The sequence below is a fragment of the Lithobates pipiens genome, unplaced genomic scaffold (assembly GCF_037356315.1).
Source record: "Lithobates pipiens isolate NorthernLeopardFrog02 unplaced genomic scaffold, aLitPip1_a1.2 Scaffold_16, whole genome shotgun sequence".
Classification (NCBI taxonomy): domain Eukaryota; kingdom Metazoa; phylum Chordata; class Amphibia; order Anura; family Ranidae; genus Lithobates; species Lithobates pipiens.
The window spans coordinates 539779561-539795852 of NW_027507748.1; the positions used below are offsets into that span (position 1 = coordinate 539779561).

The 16292-nt window shown below is 42.2% G+C and overlaps 1 protein-coding gene across 7 annotated transcripts in view; it reads left to right on the forward strand.

Moving 5' to 3' along the window:
- Positions 1 to 497: 497 nt before the first annotated feature.
- The window catches only part of PRPF40B (pre-mRNA processing factor 40B), a 140333-nt gene continuing 124538 nt past the window's right edge, over positions 498 to 16292 (forward strand). For 6 of the 7 annotated variants that reach the window (XM_077483286.1, XM_077483287.1, XM_077483292.1 and 3 more), the window contains exons 1-3: positions 498 to 542; positions 9059 to 9139; positions 12617 to 12760. In XM_077483286.1, coding sequence (XP_077339412.1) covers positions 501 to 542; positions 9059 to 9139; positions 12617 to 12760 — 267 coding nt within the window. In that variant the 5' untranslated portion in view covers positions 498 to 500. Of the gene's footprint in view, positions 543 to 5906; positions 5929 to 9058; positions 9140 to 12616; positions 12761 to 16292 lie in introns of those variants that run through there. The other variant, XM_077483289.1, reaches the window with a different exon arrangement.

The following is a 16292-nucleotide window of genomic DNA, read 5'->3' on the forward strand; positions in this document are numbered from 1 at the left end:
TGTTGTATGACCGCACAATTGTCATTCAAAGTGCGGCAGCGCTGAAAGCTGAAAATTGGCCTGGGCAGGAAGGGGCGAGTGGTTAAATGGATGTAGGATTTTTCCTGAAAGGAAGTCACATCTCTGGAATCCTACTTTAACCGATACTGCAAAACAGCTCGATGATAGATCGCTTGGTGCGTAGTGATCGTACAATCAGAGTGTATACTTCTTAAGGCTCTGTGTATTCCATGGACGATGCAGACTGACAGCTGGCACTGATCTCCGGGCACTGGCCGCCCTGGACTCATCCCCATCATCCCCTCCATCAGCCCTGGCCTGATCCAGGGATAAAGCTCCGTGGGTGGGGGGGGGGGGGGGGGTGACTCCTCCCCCCATGCTCGGTATTACACAGTAGCGGGCACTGTATGATTACACGGTGCCCGGCTGGCATCACTCAGGTTACAGCGCACAGGCCCCGCCCTCCTCGCCTCCTCTGCCAATAGCCATGCGGCTTATTGATGGGGAGGAGCCTGAGTCGGCTCACGGCTGGAGCAGGGATGGTGAGGGAGCTGTACATCGGGGTGCCGGGTAGTTGGGGGGATTGTACTGGCAGAATGCATGGAGAGGGGGGCGGTGTATGGGGGAGGGGGACCCAGGCTTTTCTATGTGTGTATATAGTGGGGGGACAGCGGCTGTGGTGTGGAGGGATTATTATGAAGGTAATACAGAGGAGCCTTGTGCAGTGAGGGGTGTGTGTGCACGGTGTATGGACATCCCCCATAGGACACTGCTACACAGCCTTATAGAAGAGCCCTGTGTGATCCCAGGGGCAGGGATGGAGCAGGCTGTGTATGGGGGACAGTCACTGTGCAATGTCACTGGACTGCTGCAGGATCACACAACTTCTACCACATCCTGTACCCATTACTATCCTAGGGAATGGGCACCTGACTGTGCCACTCATATCAGACCCTGTTCACACCTTTATTACTATTATTATATTATTTTTATATAGTGCCAAAAGTTTGTGCACCACTTTACAATATAAAGCAAAACAGTGCAATTACAATACAGTTCAATACACCTGCGTGTTTCTGTACCCAAGTGCACTATGCAGTAGGAGCTCCATTCTGTTCAATACAGGCTGATCACATTTCTATCAATACAGGCTGATCACACCTCTATCAATACAGGCTGATCACACCTCTATCAATACAGGCTGATCACATCTCCATCAATACAGGCTGATCACATATCTATCAATACAGGCTGATCGTATCTCTATCAATACAGGCTGATCACATCTCTATCAATACAGGCTGGTCACATTTCTATCAATACAGGCTGATCACATCTCTATCAATACAGGCTGGTCACATTTTCACATTTCTATCAATACAGGCTGATCACATCTCTATCAATACAGGCTGGTCACATTTTCACATTTCTATCAATACAGGCTGATCACATCTCTATCAATACAGGCTGGTCACATATCTATCAATACAGGCTGATCACATCTCTATCAATACAGGCTGGTCACATATCTATCAATACAGGCTGATCACATATCTATCAATACAGGCTGGTCACATATCTATCAATACAGGCTGATCACATATCTATCAGTAAGGGGTGATCACATCTCTATGCTCAGTCACTTAAAGTCACTCAGCTCAAAAAGGTACATGAGCTTTTCCCCCTATAGACTTCAATTGAAGCATCTATAAATGCGCAAAAGCACTTTCACATGTATTTGCACCTGAACAACTGTTCACCTCCAATCTTCTCTCACCCAGGAGTTTTCAAAACCAATTGTAAGGCCTCAGGGGTACTAAAGCATACACCTGAGGAGGGCCGTGTTTACCTTCGCAAGCAGTCCCATTGATGTCTATTGAGGATGCAGTGCTCCTAATATAACACCCATATGGGTGTGTGTCCCCAAACACACACTGTCTGCATTTGCACACCTGCACCCACACAGATGTCATATTGGGGGAGATTTACTAAATCTGGAGCACTTGGAAACTGGTGCAGCTGTGCATGATAGCCAATGAGCTTCTAAATTCAGCTTGTTCAAGTTTCAAAAAATAAAGCATGGAAGCTGATTGGTTTCTCTGCAGAGCTACACTCTCCAGTTTTAGTAAATCCCCCCTATTGCGTCCTTGCAGCCACTGGGGCTGATTTACTAAAACTGGAAAGTGCAAAATCTGGTGCAGCTCTGCATAGAAATCAATCAGCTTCCAGGTTTATCTTGTCAAAGCCTAATTGAACAAGTTGAAGTTAGAAGCTGACTGGGTACCATGCACAGCTGCACCATATTTTGCACTCTTCAGTTTTAGTAAATCAACGCCGGTGTGTCCCAGTTGTCAACAATAAGATGCCACTGGGGTCAGCGGTAAAGCGGCGCTATTTTTAGCAGCACTTTACCGTCATTTTAGCACTATTTGGCCACTAGCGGGCAGTTTTAAGCCGGAGCTGCGTTTTGCCGGCGGTATTGCAGCGCCGCCCCATTGATTTCAATGGGGAGCAGATGTGGAGGAGCGGTGAGTTCACTGGTCCTTCTCTGCTCCAAAGAAGCTGCTGGCAGGACTTTTTCCCTCAGACTTTCACACTGGAGTGAACGGAGAAGCTGTTTTAGGGCGTTTTGCAGGCGCTATTTTTAACGCTATAGTGCCAGCAAAATGTTCCAGTGTGAAAGGGGTCTAACTGACTGCATGAGGATGCATGGAACACCCAAGCATCTGAATTTAGGGTAACAAAGCCCTCACCAAGCATGCAGTTATTTACACCGTGTGAATGAGGCCTAAAACACTTAAAAGAAAAAAGAGATGCCTGTATAAGTATTGCTATAAGAGCTTACTAGGTGTGAATGGAAGCCTAGGGGTTGTTGACGCTATGTGCAGTGACGGACATTTTTTCGCACTGAATCAACACCAATCATCACAAAGGCACATCCATAACTATTATTTTCTATGGGCCCTGTTCACACTGCAACGATGCCTGCAGAAATACAACAACATAGATAAAAATGACTCTGAGGCTACGCCTTATACAAACTTTACTGAAAAAGGGGAACTGAATTTTAACAATTTCTCATATAGTCATTGCATACCATCACCTCAAAAATTAAATAAAGACTTAAATAAAGGCTTGAGGTGTGTTCCTCTGAATTAGGGTAAGCATACATAAATGAGGGGAGAAGGAGAGATTTCCCAAGTAATTCTTCAATGAGGAACAACTGGATTTATCAAAAAATATACAATTCTTTATTGAAAAAATCCACATGAACACTAGATTAAATGCTCAATGGGGGTTATTTACGAAAAAGGTAAATCTTTGCGCTACAGGCAGTCCCCGACAACATCCGACTTGCAAACGACTCCTACTTACGAATGGGAGGTGGCCACTTTCGACAGCACTTTTCAACGGTGGCCACTTTAGAAGGCGGGCACTTTCGACAGCACTTTTCAATGGTGGGCACTTTCGACAGCACTTTTCAATGGTGGGCACTTTCGACAGCACTTTTCAACGGCGGGCACTTTCGACAGCACTTTTCAACGGCGGGCACTTTCGACAGCACTTTTCAACGGTGGGCACTTTCGAGAGCACATTTCGATGGTGGCCACTTTCGGCAGAACATCGGAAAATGGCATCTCTGCCTTTCTGCGCATGTTGTTCTGATTTACGAGCATATTCGAATTGAGAACCAACCTTCAGTCCCTAATCCGTTTGTAACTCTGAGACTTCCTGAACAAGTGCACTTGGAAATGCAGTCGCTCTAAATCTGAGGGGTAGATCTGAAATGAGGGGAAGCTCTGCTGATTTTATCATCCAATCATGTGCAAGCTAAAATGCAGTTTTTTATTTTCATTGCATATCCCCTCGGATTTTCAGCGACTTTACTACCAAGTGCACTTGCAGAGCAAAGTGGATTTGCCTTTTATAAATAACCCCCAATGCATTGTACCCATAAGATATTGAGCGGATTGCTCTGAGACTATATCCATCCATGCCCTCACTGGTATTCTTATATGAGGATTCATGAGATTTGTGAGGAGTGTATGTCTGCTTGTGGTGGCCCTCTGAGTCCTTAGAGAACGTTGTCTATTTTTATTGAATGTGGTGGAGGTTTGTTATATATACATTTTTACTAGCTCCCAGTGTTTATATGAATTTTTTCAATAAAGAATATATAATATTTTGTGTATGCCTGCAGAGATAGCCTTTGGAAAATGCAGCATGTTTGCATTTTCTGCAACGCAGCGGAGCTCACCTGATGTCGCCACCAATCACCGTACCATAGAGGAGTATGAAATGTCAGTTTGACATTTCAATAAAGTTAAAAGACAAAAGATAAGCAATGCATTCTGTTGTAAATACACAAGATATCACGACTGGCACACAACAGAGTAACCCACAAGCTAAAAAAATCGTTTTGGCAAGCAGGGACTGTGAATGTCGCCTTAGGGCTCATTCATATCCTGTGTGGTGACCTGCGGTTTTCTGCACAGAACACATAGAAAATGATTTGTTTCCTATGCGCTCCATTCATACTACAATGCTGTAGTGATGCGTGGAAAAATGCACAAGAGACATTTGTACACTTGTAAAATAGTTAAAACAAAATATAAACAGTGCGATGAACTGAAAGACAGCCGGACGGAACAGACCCCGGCCCGCTTACTTTTTTGCATGTAGATAGTGTAAACATGCCTTTGGATTTGTCACCATCCTCTGTAAATCCCTATCTGCAACTACAACAAAAGGACACAGAACACGCCAATGTCTGTGTCACGTCACATTTGGCTACCCATCACATTTTGCTACCCGCTGGAGTGAGCATGCGTATACCACCATATACGTTCCAACAGAGGGCCCCTCGCAGGCTCGCTTCGCTCGCCGCGCTTCATGCACGGCCTTGCTTTGCTCTGCATAAATATAATCGAACTCTATGTCCACTTGGATGGTGGGGCTTGAATTTGGACTTGGGTGGAACGCTTATGGCGGTGTCGCGCATGCGCAGTCCAGCGGGTAGCCAACTGTGATGGGTTGCCATATGTGAATAACACCTGCAATGACACTATTCACAATGGGCCAGTCCTACGGTTCCCTTCTATGATTGACAGCATTTTCAACAGGAACCCCTCCAGACAGAGACTTAGGCTTGTCTTAACCCCCATGGCGGTGTTCCCGAGTCTGGCTCGGGTGGAATTTTTATGCCAAAAGCGGTAACCCCCCGAGCCAGACTCGGGATCGCATCGCTGGATCCAGGAGGATGCTTACTTACCTTCTCCCTTGGATCCAGTGATGTCCCCGCGCTGTACGAGCGATCGGCTCCCAAGTGACGAGGTGCAGCCCCCAGACGGCCAGGAAGCCCAGGACGTCATATGATGCCCGCCCAGGATGGGAGATCCTTCCTGCAGGCGTCATATGAATATGGGCAGGATGCGAAGTGGTTAAAGGAGGGGATTTACTAAAACTGGAGAGTGCAAAATCTGGTGCAGCTGTGCATAGAAACCAATCATTTTAAACGTAGAAAATGAAAGCTAGAAGCTGATTGGTTGGTATACAGAGTTCTTCCAAATTCTGGCTGCTCAAATCTTAATAAATTCCTTCAGTGATTTTTTTTTTTTGAGTTAGGCACGCTATATGTTAATGGTATATGATAACATGTAATTGTAGACTTTGCAGGCCGCTGATGTGAGCTGATATAAACATACTGAAATTCAATTCTTCCTTCACTAGAGGGTATGTTGGATTCCCTTTCAGTGACTTGCTTAGGGACATAGAGCTGACATAGCTGAGTGATGACATAGTGTTTGGATGCTATATATTCCCTGAGCTGTCTTTGATTGCAGAGTATTTCTGGTATTGTTCACAGGTTCAGGTTCCAGTAGTGACACTGGAGTAGTGACACATGGATTCATGTAGAAGGTGGTAGAAGTAGGTGCTCCGTATTATGCTTAGGAACAAATGTGTGTATAGACAGTTGTTAGCAGTACACCAGCCAATACTTTTTTTTATAAATTAGGGATGGGGGGGAGGGTTAGAACCTTTGTGATGTTTTTATTTCTGTGCATGACTCCATAGGAGGATTAAGGTGTATTTAGAAAAACATGTAAGCTGCCACTGCTGACCTTGCTAGAAAACATAATCATATGTAGTGGCTACATTTGATGTAATTTGATGCATGGGATGTCGCAATTTTAGAATAATCATTAGAGATATACATGTTTATTTATTTATATTGTTAATATTTGGTACAAACAAATATCAGTAGCTGGGCATCAGCTCAAAATCCAGAGATACAGATGTTACTGTTAACGTGTTAATTTACTAAAATAAAGTATATCTATTACCAATTACACAATATATATAATCTTCCTTATGTTCAAACTACTTGTATTGTACTTATTTTGGCATATGACAACTCTTTTTGTACCACCTTTTTGTACCCAATAAAAATAGTTTGTAAACAAAAATCCAGGGCTACCATTGTGTTACCAGGGATAGTGTGAGGTTATGAATGTGTCTTCCTGCAGATTTCATTACTGACCCGGTTTCTTGTGTTTAGCTCTGACAAAGATCTCATAACATCTAGTAACATCTAATAATGATTTCATTGTTCTCGATGCTTATTGCAGTGCCCAGTTTTTTTTTATCTGTGTTGTGTGAAAAGAATTACAAGTATAAGAGCTTCTTTGTAGTTTTTGTTATAGCGGAGAAGAGTTGCCCTGGCCATAGATGAATAGAAATTCAGCTGTTTCAGCAGGGACTAGACAAATTTCGATCCATCTATGGAGGTTTTTGCTCATTTCTGTCCAACCGTAATGTTGCAAAAAATGTAATTTGATCAGCACTGCAGCCAAGTGGCTGCAGTGCTGATCAGTGTACTCTGGGAGTGGGGGGAGTCCGTACTGTCAGAATACATAAGCTCAAGGGGAAGGCTTCCTTCATCCACCTCAATTGTTTGGATGGGTGAATCTGTTTCTTTATTTTTCTTTGATCAGCTTGCTGGCTGATCATAAAAAGACCAATCTATAGGCAGCATTATGCCATGTACACACGGTCGCATTTGAGATAATTGAAGTTCAGTAGCCAGTGCGGATCTTCTGCTTGATTCCGAGCATGCGTAGAACTTTGTGCATCGGAATTGTGTGCACACGATCGGAATTTCCGACAATGGATTTTATTGTCAGAAAATTGGAGATCCAGATCTCAAATTTTGTGTGTTGGAAATTCCAACAGAAAATGTTTGATGGGAGCTTTTTGTCAGAAATTCTGACCGTGTGTAGGCTCCATCAGACATTTTCCATCAGAATTTTCGACACAAAATTTAAGATCTGGATCTCAAATTTTCCGACAACAAAATCCGTTGTCAGAAATTCCGATTGTGTGTAGCCAATTCTGATGCACAAAGTTCTACGCATGCTTGGAATTAAGCAGAAGAGCCGTACTGGCTATTGAACTTAAATTTTCTCGGCTCATCGTACATCACTGCGTTCTTGACGTTCGGAATTTCCAACAACATTATGTGACCGTGTGTATGCAAGACAAATTTGATCCAACATCCATCGGAAAAAATCCCATGGATTTTGTTGTTCTGAATGTCCGATCGCATGTACGAGGCATTAGACCTCGCGTCCTTTTTGGGGGGATTTCTCATTTGTTGGTCAAAAGAAATTATGGAAATTTCCTCAGTAAGGAAACAGTAGTAGACAGTAATATAGAACACAAGAAGGTCTACTTCTTCCCCTTTTTACAAATAATAGTGCTTTTATTTCTTTTTCCTCATCATAGAGATTCTTCTCCCTCTCTATTGAAAGATACAGCAGGAAGTTCCTATTATCCAGAATAAATTATACATTTTTCTTGACAAGTGTAGGTAGACTTATTTTTGTCAGGGTGGCTTACACTGTTATAGCCACTGTGTAGGTCGAGATCCTTTTTTTTATTTTATTTAGTATAGTTAAAGGGATGTTTAAAGCCCATGTCAGTGTTTTTGTCCATCCCTATAAGGCAGGCCATAGATGGTTCAAATTTCTTGCTGGTTGCCGGTGTTCTGGCATATTCAGTCCGGCCATCATATAGCATCCGCCCCGTATTGCGCATGTGCAGTACGGGGCAGAAGAAGCTTTGTAAAATTTCCGAAGCTGAACGGCGCCTGCACCGTGAGTGGAGGTGGTAGCCCCACCATCCAAGCGGACATAGGGTTGTGAAAATTAGACGGCCCCTCGCGGGCGAGCTTCGCTCGCCACGCTTCGGGCTCCGCCTCACTGCGCTTGGCTCTTTTTTATTCCTACTCTATGTCCACTTGGATGGTGGGGCTAGAACCTGGACTCAGTGCGCAGGCGCCGTTCATCCTCGGCTATTTTCGGAATCTGTGTTACTGTGTACTGCGCATGCACAGTACACAGCGGACGCTATCTGATGGGGGACCTTATATGATAAGACAATGGAAAGGAATTTGCATGATTCCCCCATCAACACAGACAGTGCTGATAGGGGAATCCCTCCCGCCTAGACATTGTATTCTCCCGGCGGAGTCGGTTTCCCCCTCACCCCTCCTGGGAGAATACAAAGGCAGTCATTATTGCTAGCATTTATAGCAGCTGCTAGTGATAATTGCAAGTAAAATCCAGCAGGCTGGTTGTACCCAAGTTGATTGGTGTAGGTAGGGTGTACACTACAGCAGCAGTTTGTTTTTTCCTTTTGAGATATATTAAATTTTTGCTTTTTTGTTTGGGATACATATGTTCCCTGTGGGGACAGAAACAGCAGTAAAGGCTAGTTGATAGGGGTGCTGACTGTTCACAACTATATGCAAAACTAAAAATATTTTTATTTATTTTTTTACTTTACATATACTGCATAATATCTATATTTTCCATGTTTTCCATACACAGCTCTTTGTACTTTTTATTTACTATCTGTATTCTTTCTTTGCCCATAAAATCTTACCTAAGTGAAACAAAGCTTTACAATTATAAAGTTCTGCATTAGTCATTGAAATTAACTTATAAAGTTAGACATGAAGTTTTATCATCTATTGTGTTTTTTTTTTTTTTTGCAGTCAGCACCAGACTCAGGAACAGCTCCACCTGGACAGTCTTTAGCTTTTCCTACTGCTCCTCCCCTGATGCCTCCACCCTTTGTAAGTGTCTTCATTTAGGTGTGGTAATTGCATATTCCACGTGTACAACTGCATGTGTATACTTGTGTGCCCTTGTTATGCATTTTTGGTTATTTTCCTCTACAGATTATGAGCTTTTAACTTTTTTTTTTTTTTTTACAATATTCTTATCCCTTGCTGCATCTGTGAAGAGATCCTACAAACCTACATTTTTATTTCTGTCATTTAACATAGAATTCCTTCCTAACACTTACTATGTTTAAAAATGTTCCCTCCAGCCTCCTTCTACCTATGTCTAAAAATAATTGTGTATACTTACCTGTTTTTGGCCTTCTCTGGTCCTGCAGTTCCTGTTCCCCTGTATCAGTTCCTCTCCTCTCCTCTCCTCTCCTCTCTTCTCTTGGGCTGACATAGAGAGACAGGGCTGCACATCATGTAACCAAAATGGATTGGGCTGAAAATAAGCCTAAACCTAAGTATACAAAAATACAAAAAAGGCAGAGGAATTTTTACCTTCATACATAAAATGCATGAAGGTAAAAAACCTTCTGATTGCAGCTCCTCAGCCCCCCCTTATTCTTACCTGAGCCTGATCTTGATTTTTATCCAGCGATGTGCATGAGAGCTCAGCGGGGGGAGGGGGGGGGGTGTTTGGAGTGCTGGCGGGGCAACCTAGAAGAGGAAAATTAGGGCTGCTCTATGCAAAACCATAGCACAAAGCAGGTAAGTAAACATGCTGTATATGTTTGTCATTTTAACCTCTAGAGATCCGCGCTATAGCCGAATAACAGCTTCAGCGCAGACTTGCATTGCCGGGCACAAGCATGAGCGGCCTGCGTGCCCCCAGAAGGGCGCGAGCGGCGCGCTCTGTGACCAGCAAGTCTATGAGACTCGCTGGATCACAGATCGGAGTAAGGGGTCGATCCGGACCCCTTGCCACGTGATCAGCTGTCAGCCAATGACTGCTGATCACGTGATGTCAACACATCCGGCAACTGGCTATTTTTTCTACTCCCGCTGACAGCGCGAGGAGAAAAAAAAAAGCCAGTCACCGGCGGTAGTGAGCGGGACATTAGTCCCGATCACTGCGATGTGCCCAGATACTCAGTGCCCACCTGTGCTCCCTACAAGTGCCGTCTACCAGTGCCCACCAGCGCCACCTGTCAGTGCCCACAGTGCCATCTGTCAGTGCCCACAGTACCACCTATCAGTGCCCACAATCAGTGCCTGGACAGTGCTGCTGCCCATCAGTGCCATCTATCAGTGCCATCTATCAGTGGTACCTATCAGTGCCCACCTGTGCCACCCATCCGTGCCACCCATCAGGGCCCATCAGTGCCATCTTATCAGTGGCCATCAGTGCCGCCTTATCTGTGCCCATCAGTACCGACTTATCTGTCCCCATCAGTGCCACCTTATCTGTGCCTATCAGTACCACCTTAACTGTGCCTATTAGTGCCCATCAGTGCCCACCAGTGCCGCCTCATCAGCGCATATCAACGAAGCAGAAAAATTACCTGTTTGCAAAATTTTATAACAAACTATTAAACATGATTTTTTTTTTTCAAAATGTTCCATCTTTTTTTGTTTAGCAAAAGATAAAAACCCCAGCTGTGATTAAATACCACCAAAAGAAAGCTCTATTTGTGGGAAAAAAATTATAAAAATTAAATTTGGGTACAATGTTGTATGACCGCGCAATTGTCATTCAAAGTGCGTCAGAGCTGAAAGCTGAAAATTGGTCTGGGCAGCAGGGGGGTTTAAGTGCCCAGTAAGCAAGTGGTTAAAGAAAAAAAAAAGAATTCACTTTAAACATAGTTGGTATTATACATAAACTGAAAAGTCTAATATGTGATAGATAAAAATCAACTCTCATTGTGGCAGCCCAACGTTAAAAAACAAAAACAAATTAAGGTGTGCATACCCATGCACCGAATCAGTGACAGGTTTAAAACCTAACTTTTATTACAGTTTTTTAACCACTTCAATACCAGGCACATTTGCCCCCTTCCTGCCCAGGCCAATTTTCAGCATTCATCACTGTCACATTTTGAATGAAAATTGCTCAGCCATACATTGCTGTACCCAAATGAAATGTTTATCATTTTTTTAGACAGATAGAGCTTTCTTTTGTTGGTATTTCATCACCACTGAGTTTTTTATTTTTTGCTTAACAATTAAAAAAAAATAACGTTTTGCTTTGCTTCTGTTATAAAATTTTGTAAATAAGTAATTTTTCTCATTCACTGATGTGCGCTGATGAGGCTGCACTGACGGACACTGATGAGGCGACACTGATGAGAAGGCACTAATATGCAGTACTGATGGGCACTGATAGGTGGCGCTGATTTGCACTGATAGACAGCACTGATGGGCACTGATGTGCACTGATAGACAGCACTGATTAGACGGCACTAACAGGCATCACTGATGGGCACTGGCGGGCATCGCTGATGGGGCTGCACTGATAATTATTGCACTGATTATCAGCACAGACTCCTCCTGTCAGCAATGTGGCTTTGTTTTTAGGTTTAATAATGCTTTAAGAGAATTGATTGGTTGCTTTCGGTTAGTGCACTGTACTCCCATCAGAGTGATTGGAAAATGTCCCCAGTAACCATAGTGAGGAGATCTAACAACCTAATGGCACAGAAAGCATACGTTTTCCTGTAACAGGTCGTGAAGTGTAACTAAAGGCAACATATTTTTTTTTTATTTTGGATAGAGTAAAGGAGGGCTATAACCCCTGTGGTTTTTTTTTGGCATCTGTGTCCCTGTGGAGATATTTCCCTTCACTTCCTGCTTCATGGCCAAAAGAGGAAGTGAGAGAATCCCAGTGTGTCACTAGGGTCATTAATGTTCTGATGTCAACCCAGAATTTGGGATTTTCTTTTACTTTCACTTTCGGTGATTATGATAAAGAGGACAAATAGAGAGGATGAATCTCCATAATGGAAGCACAGACAGCAATAAAATCTGCCAGATGTCTTAATTCCTCTCCAATCTATCCAAAACTAATTTAAAAAGTTTTGCCTTTAGTTACACTGTAATGCCCTGTACACACGGTTGGACATTCTGACGAAAAAATCCAACGGATTTTCGCCCAAACTTGTCTTGCATACACACGGTTGCACAAAGTTATCGGAAAATCCGATCGTTCAGAACGAGTTGATGTACAACACGTACGACGGGACTATAAAGAGGCAAGTAGCCAATAGCTTTTGTCTCGTAATTTATTTTGAACATGCGTGGCACTTTGTCCGTCAGAATTGTCTACACACGATCGGAATTTAAACAGATCGGATTTTGTTGTCGGAAAATTTTAGATCCTGCTCTCAAACTTTTTGTGTTGGAAATCGATCGGATTTTTCGACAACACGATCCAATCGCACCTTTTCTGTCGGAAAGTCAGACCGTGTTTTAGGTCATAATACATTTCTTGTAGACCATATACCAGATATTATCTTCCTTTTGACATTGGTTTATTGTTTTTTTTAGATGCCTCCCCCTGGGCTTCCACCTCCATTTCCACCAATTGGATTGCCACCAGTTGGGCAGAGGCCTCCAGCAATACCCCCAATTCCACATGCGATGATGCCACCAATGATCCCACCTATGGCAGGACCACCACCTCTTGCTCAGGTGGGAACTAAAAAATGTAATGTCTGGTGTCAGAAATGTAATATTCTTAGTGAATTTTACAGTGTTTGTAAACAATACTGTATTATATTATATTATTTTCATGCTAATTTCATGAAAACTCCTTCCCTATAATGTTACTGCATGAAAAGTCATTTATAAACAGACAGAAATGCTTCTATAGCAACTAATACAACAAGAAATAGACTAAAATGACCATACAATACTGTGAAAAAGTTTTAGGCAGAAAAAAATGCTGTAAATTATGAATGCTTTCAGAAGTAGAAGTGGTAATAGTTTATTTATATCGATTGACAAATAAGAAAGTAAATTTACAGAAGAGCAATTTAAATCAATATTTGGTGTGACCACCCTTTGCCTTCAAAACAGCATCAATTCTTCTGAAAGAACTCGGTAGATAGGTTGTCTCAAACATCTTGGACAACTAACTACAGATCTTCGGGTTATGTAGGTTGCCGCAAATCCTTTTGCCTCTTCATGTAAGCCCAGATAGACTCAATGTTGAGATCAGGGCTCTGTGGGGACCAAACCATTATTTCCAGCACTCCTTATTGTAGAGCTGCCGTAAATTATCATTAAGTTATATTAGGGTCTTTTTTTATTTTTTATTTTTTTTTAGTACTCACCGATACCAATTACCGATACCTACCGTAACTTTTGTTTACACTTCAGCTGTCAGCAATGGTACAAAGCATTGAAAAATTATTTTACAAATGAAATAAAATAATTTTTTCTAATTTTGCGTTTTTTCAATGTGAAACGTGTAAATATATGTTATAGGTGTAGAAATATTAATGAACAAAGCAAACAAACAAAAAAGTTGTAATTATTAATAGTTTAGAAAATAGAAGTAAATAAAATTGAAAAAGAATCAGCAGGAAAATAATAACTGAATGGAGAAGGAGAATAGGAGTTAACCCCCCTGGCGGTATTCCTGAGTCTGGCTCGGGGTGAAAATTTTGTACCATTAGCGGTAACCCCGAGCCAGACTCAGGATCACATCGCTGGATCCAGGATGAGCTTACTTACCTTATCCCCTGGATCCAGCGATGTCCCCCCGCTGTACGAGCGAGCCGTTCTCCGCTCAATCTATCACATCGCCAGGCTCCGTTCCCTGCGAGCGTTGCGACGCATGGGGAGGGAGAACGGCGCCAAATTCAAAAAGTAAAACACACACATTACATACAGTATAATGTAATCTTACAGATTACATTGCTGTATGTAATTATTTCACATCCCCTTTGTCCCTAGTGGTCTGTCCAGTGCTCTGCATGTAGTTTTATATTATAAAAACTGTTCTTTCTGCCTGGAAACTGGAGATTGTCCACAGCAACCAAAACTGTCCCTTTACATCAAAAATGGTTTTAGACCAGCTAGAAAACAGCAATAATAAATTGGAATCACTCACAGAATTGAGGGATAGTGATTTGTGGGGAGATCCGTCATCAAATACTGAAAAGTAATGACAGCAACAATTCTGCAACTGAGCAAATTTCTGTGTTTTTGATTTGATTACATTATTGAATAATTTTTATTATTGTTATATTATTATTTGGTATAATTATTTATAGTTATTTATTATATTATAATTTATGGTTTAATTTTTCAAACTTTATCATACCCGGGATGTTTACTAGACTCTGGTTTGGACAGATTTAAGTGAGTTATTCCTAAGAATTGCAGGACTACAATATAAAAAGCCACATTTTCATGCAAAATAATTGTACCGCTTTCAGCACCTAAAATCTGAAATAATCATACCGCCAGGGAGGTTAATAAAGCTGATTAGAGTAAATTAAGGCTTAATAAGGGGTAAACAGAGGAACAATTTAATAAAAACCCCCAAAAATAAATAACTTTTTTTTTACTTGACAAGGTTGCTTTAACCACTTCAGTTCCTGAAGGTTCACCCCCCTTCCTGACCAGACCATTTTTTGCGATATGGCACTGCATTGCTTTAACTGACAATTACCCAAATAAAATTGATGTCCTTTTTCTCCCACAAAAAAAGCTTTCTTTTGGTGGTATTTGATCACCTCTGCGTTTTTTATTTTTTGTGCTATAAACAAAAAAAGGCAGACAATTTTGAAAAAACAAAAACAATATTTGATATTTTCTGCTATAAAACACATCCAATAAAAAAATGTAAAAATTCTAATTTCTTCATCAATTTAGGCCAATATGTATTCTGCTACATGTTTTTGGTAAAAGAAAATCCCAATAAGCGCAAAGTTATAGCGCCTACAAGCTATGGGATAGATTGTTGGACTTTTTATTTTTATTTTTACTTGTAATGACGGCGATCAGTGATTTTTATTGGAATTGCGGCATTGCGGTGGACAAATTGACACTAAGTGACACTTTTTGGGTACCAGTGAAACCAATGCAGTGATCACTGCTAAAATAAATTCACTGTCACTGTACTAATGACACTGGCAGGGAAGGGGCTAATGCCAGCGGCAATCAAAGGGTTAAATGTGGTCCCTGGGAGTGCTTGCTAACTGTGTGGGGGATGGTTAAACTGGGGGAAGATAGAGATTTGTGTTCCTGCTTAGCAAGAACACAAGATCTCCATCTTCCCCTCTGATAAAACAGGATCTTCCTTATTTACATAGGGAGACTGCCATTTTATCTGCATCAGGAATGATTGACGGTGGCAGAATGGGTCCCCTGCGTTAATTCGCCGTAGCTGTATGGCGGCCACTTTAAGGGGTATAGGGACTGCGCTGTGGTACTGAAGAGCCGATGCACGTGCCCGGCGGTTAATTCTCTCTCGACGCTTAGCAGATTGTCAGATACTGCCTCCAACGATCTGCACATGTACCGTGTTGACGTCACACCAGCTGATCAACATATCATTTGGAGTGATGTTGCGTACTGCGCAAGCTCAGACCCATCGTAGGTATTTTTTGATGGCTGGGGATTTCACGATAGAACACCAGCTGCTTTTCTTTTTTCTTTTTTTTACATTTGTGAGCAGGGAACTGCTCTGCACTTGTTACATGAATCTTTGAAATGCTGGATTAAGATTGTGTGGGGGGGTTGAATCGAGATCACGATCTTTTAACAATTAATCGTGGGGCCAATCACATGTCTCCCTTATGGTATGGCTTGATGGAATGAATGAATGGATGAATTTCTCTGAATTGAGGTCACCTTTGATTCTGATCAAATATCCAACACCATTTGCAGAAATGCAGCCCCAAACTTGCAAGGAACCTCCACCATGCTTCACTGTTTGCTGCAGACCCTCATTATTGTATCGCTCTTCAACCCTTCATGAACAAACTGCTTTCTGTTACAGAAAAATATTTAAAATTTTGACTCCTTAGTCCAGGGCACCTGCTACCACTTTTCTGCCCTCCCAGTTTTCCTGCATAATTGAGTTGCTTAGCCTTGTTCCCTTGACCACTTCTGGCCAGACTTCTCTGAACAGTAGATGGGTGTATCTGGTTTCCATCAGTTCTGTGCCAACTGCTGGACATCTTCCATTGTTGAAGGGAAGAACGCATGA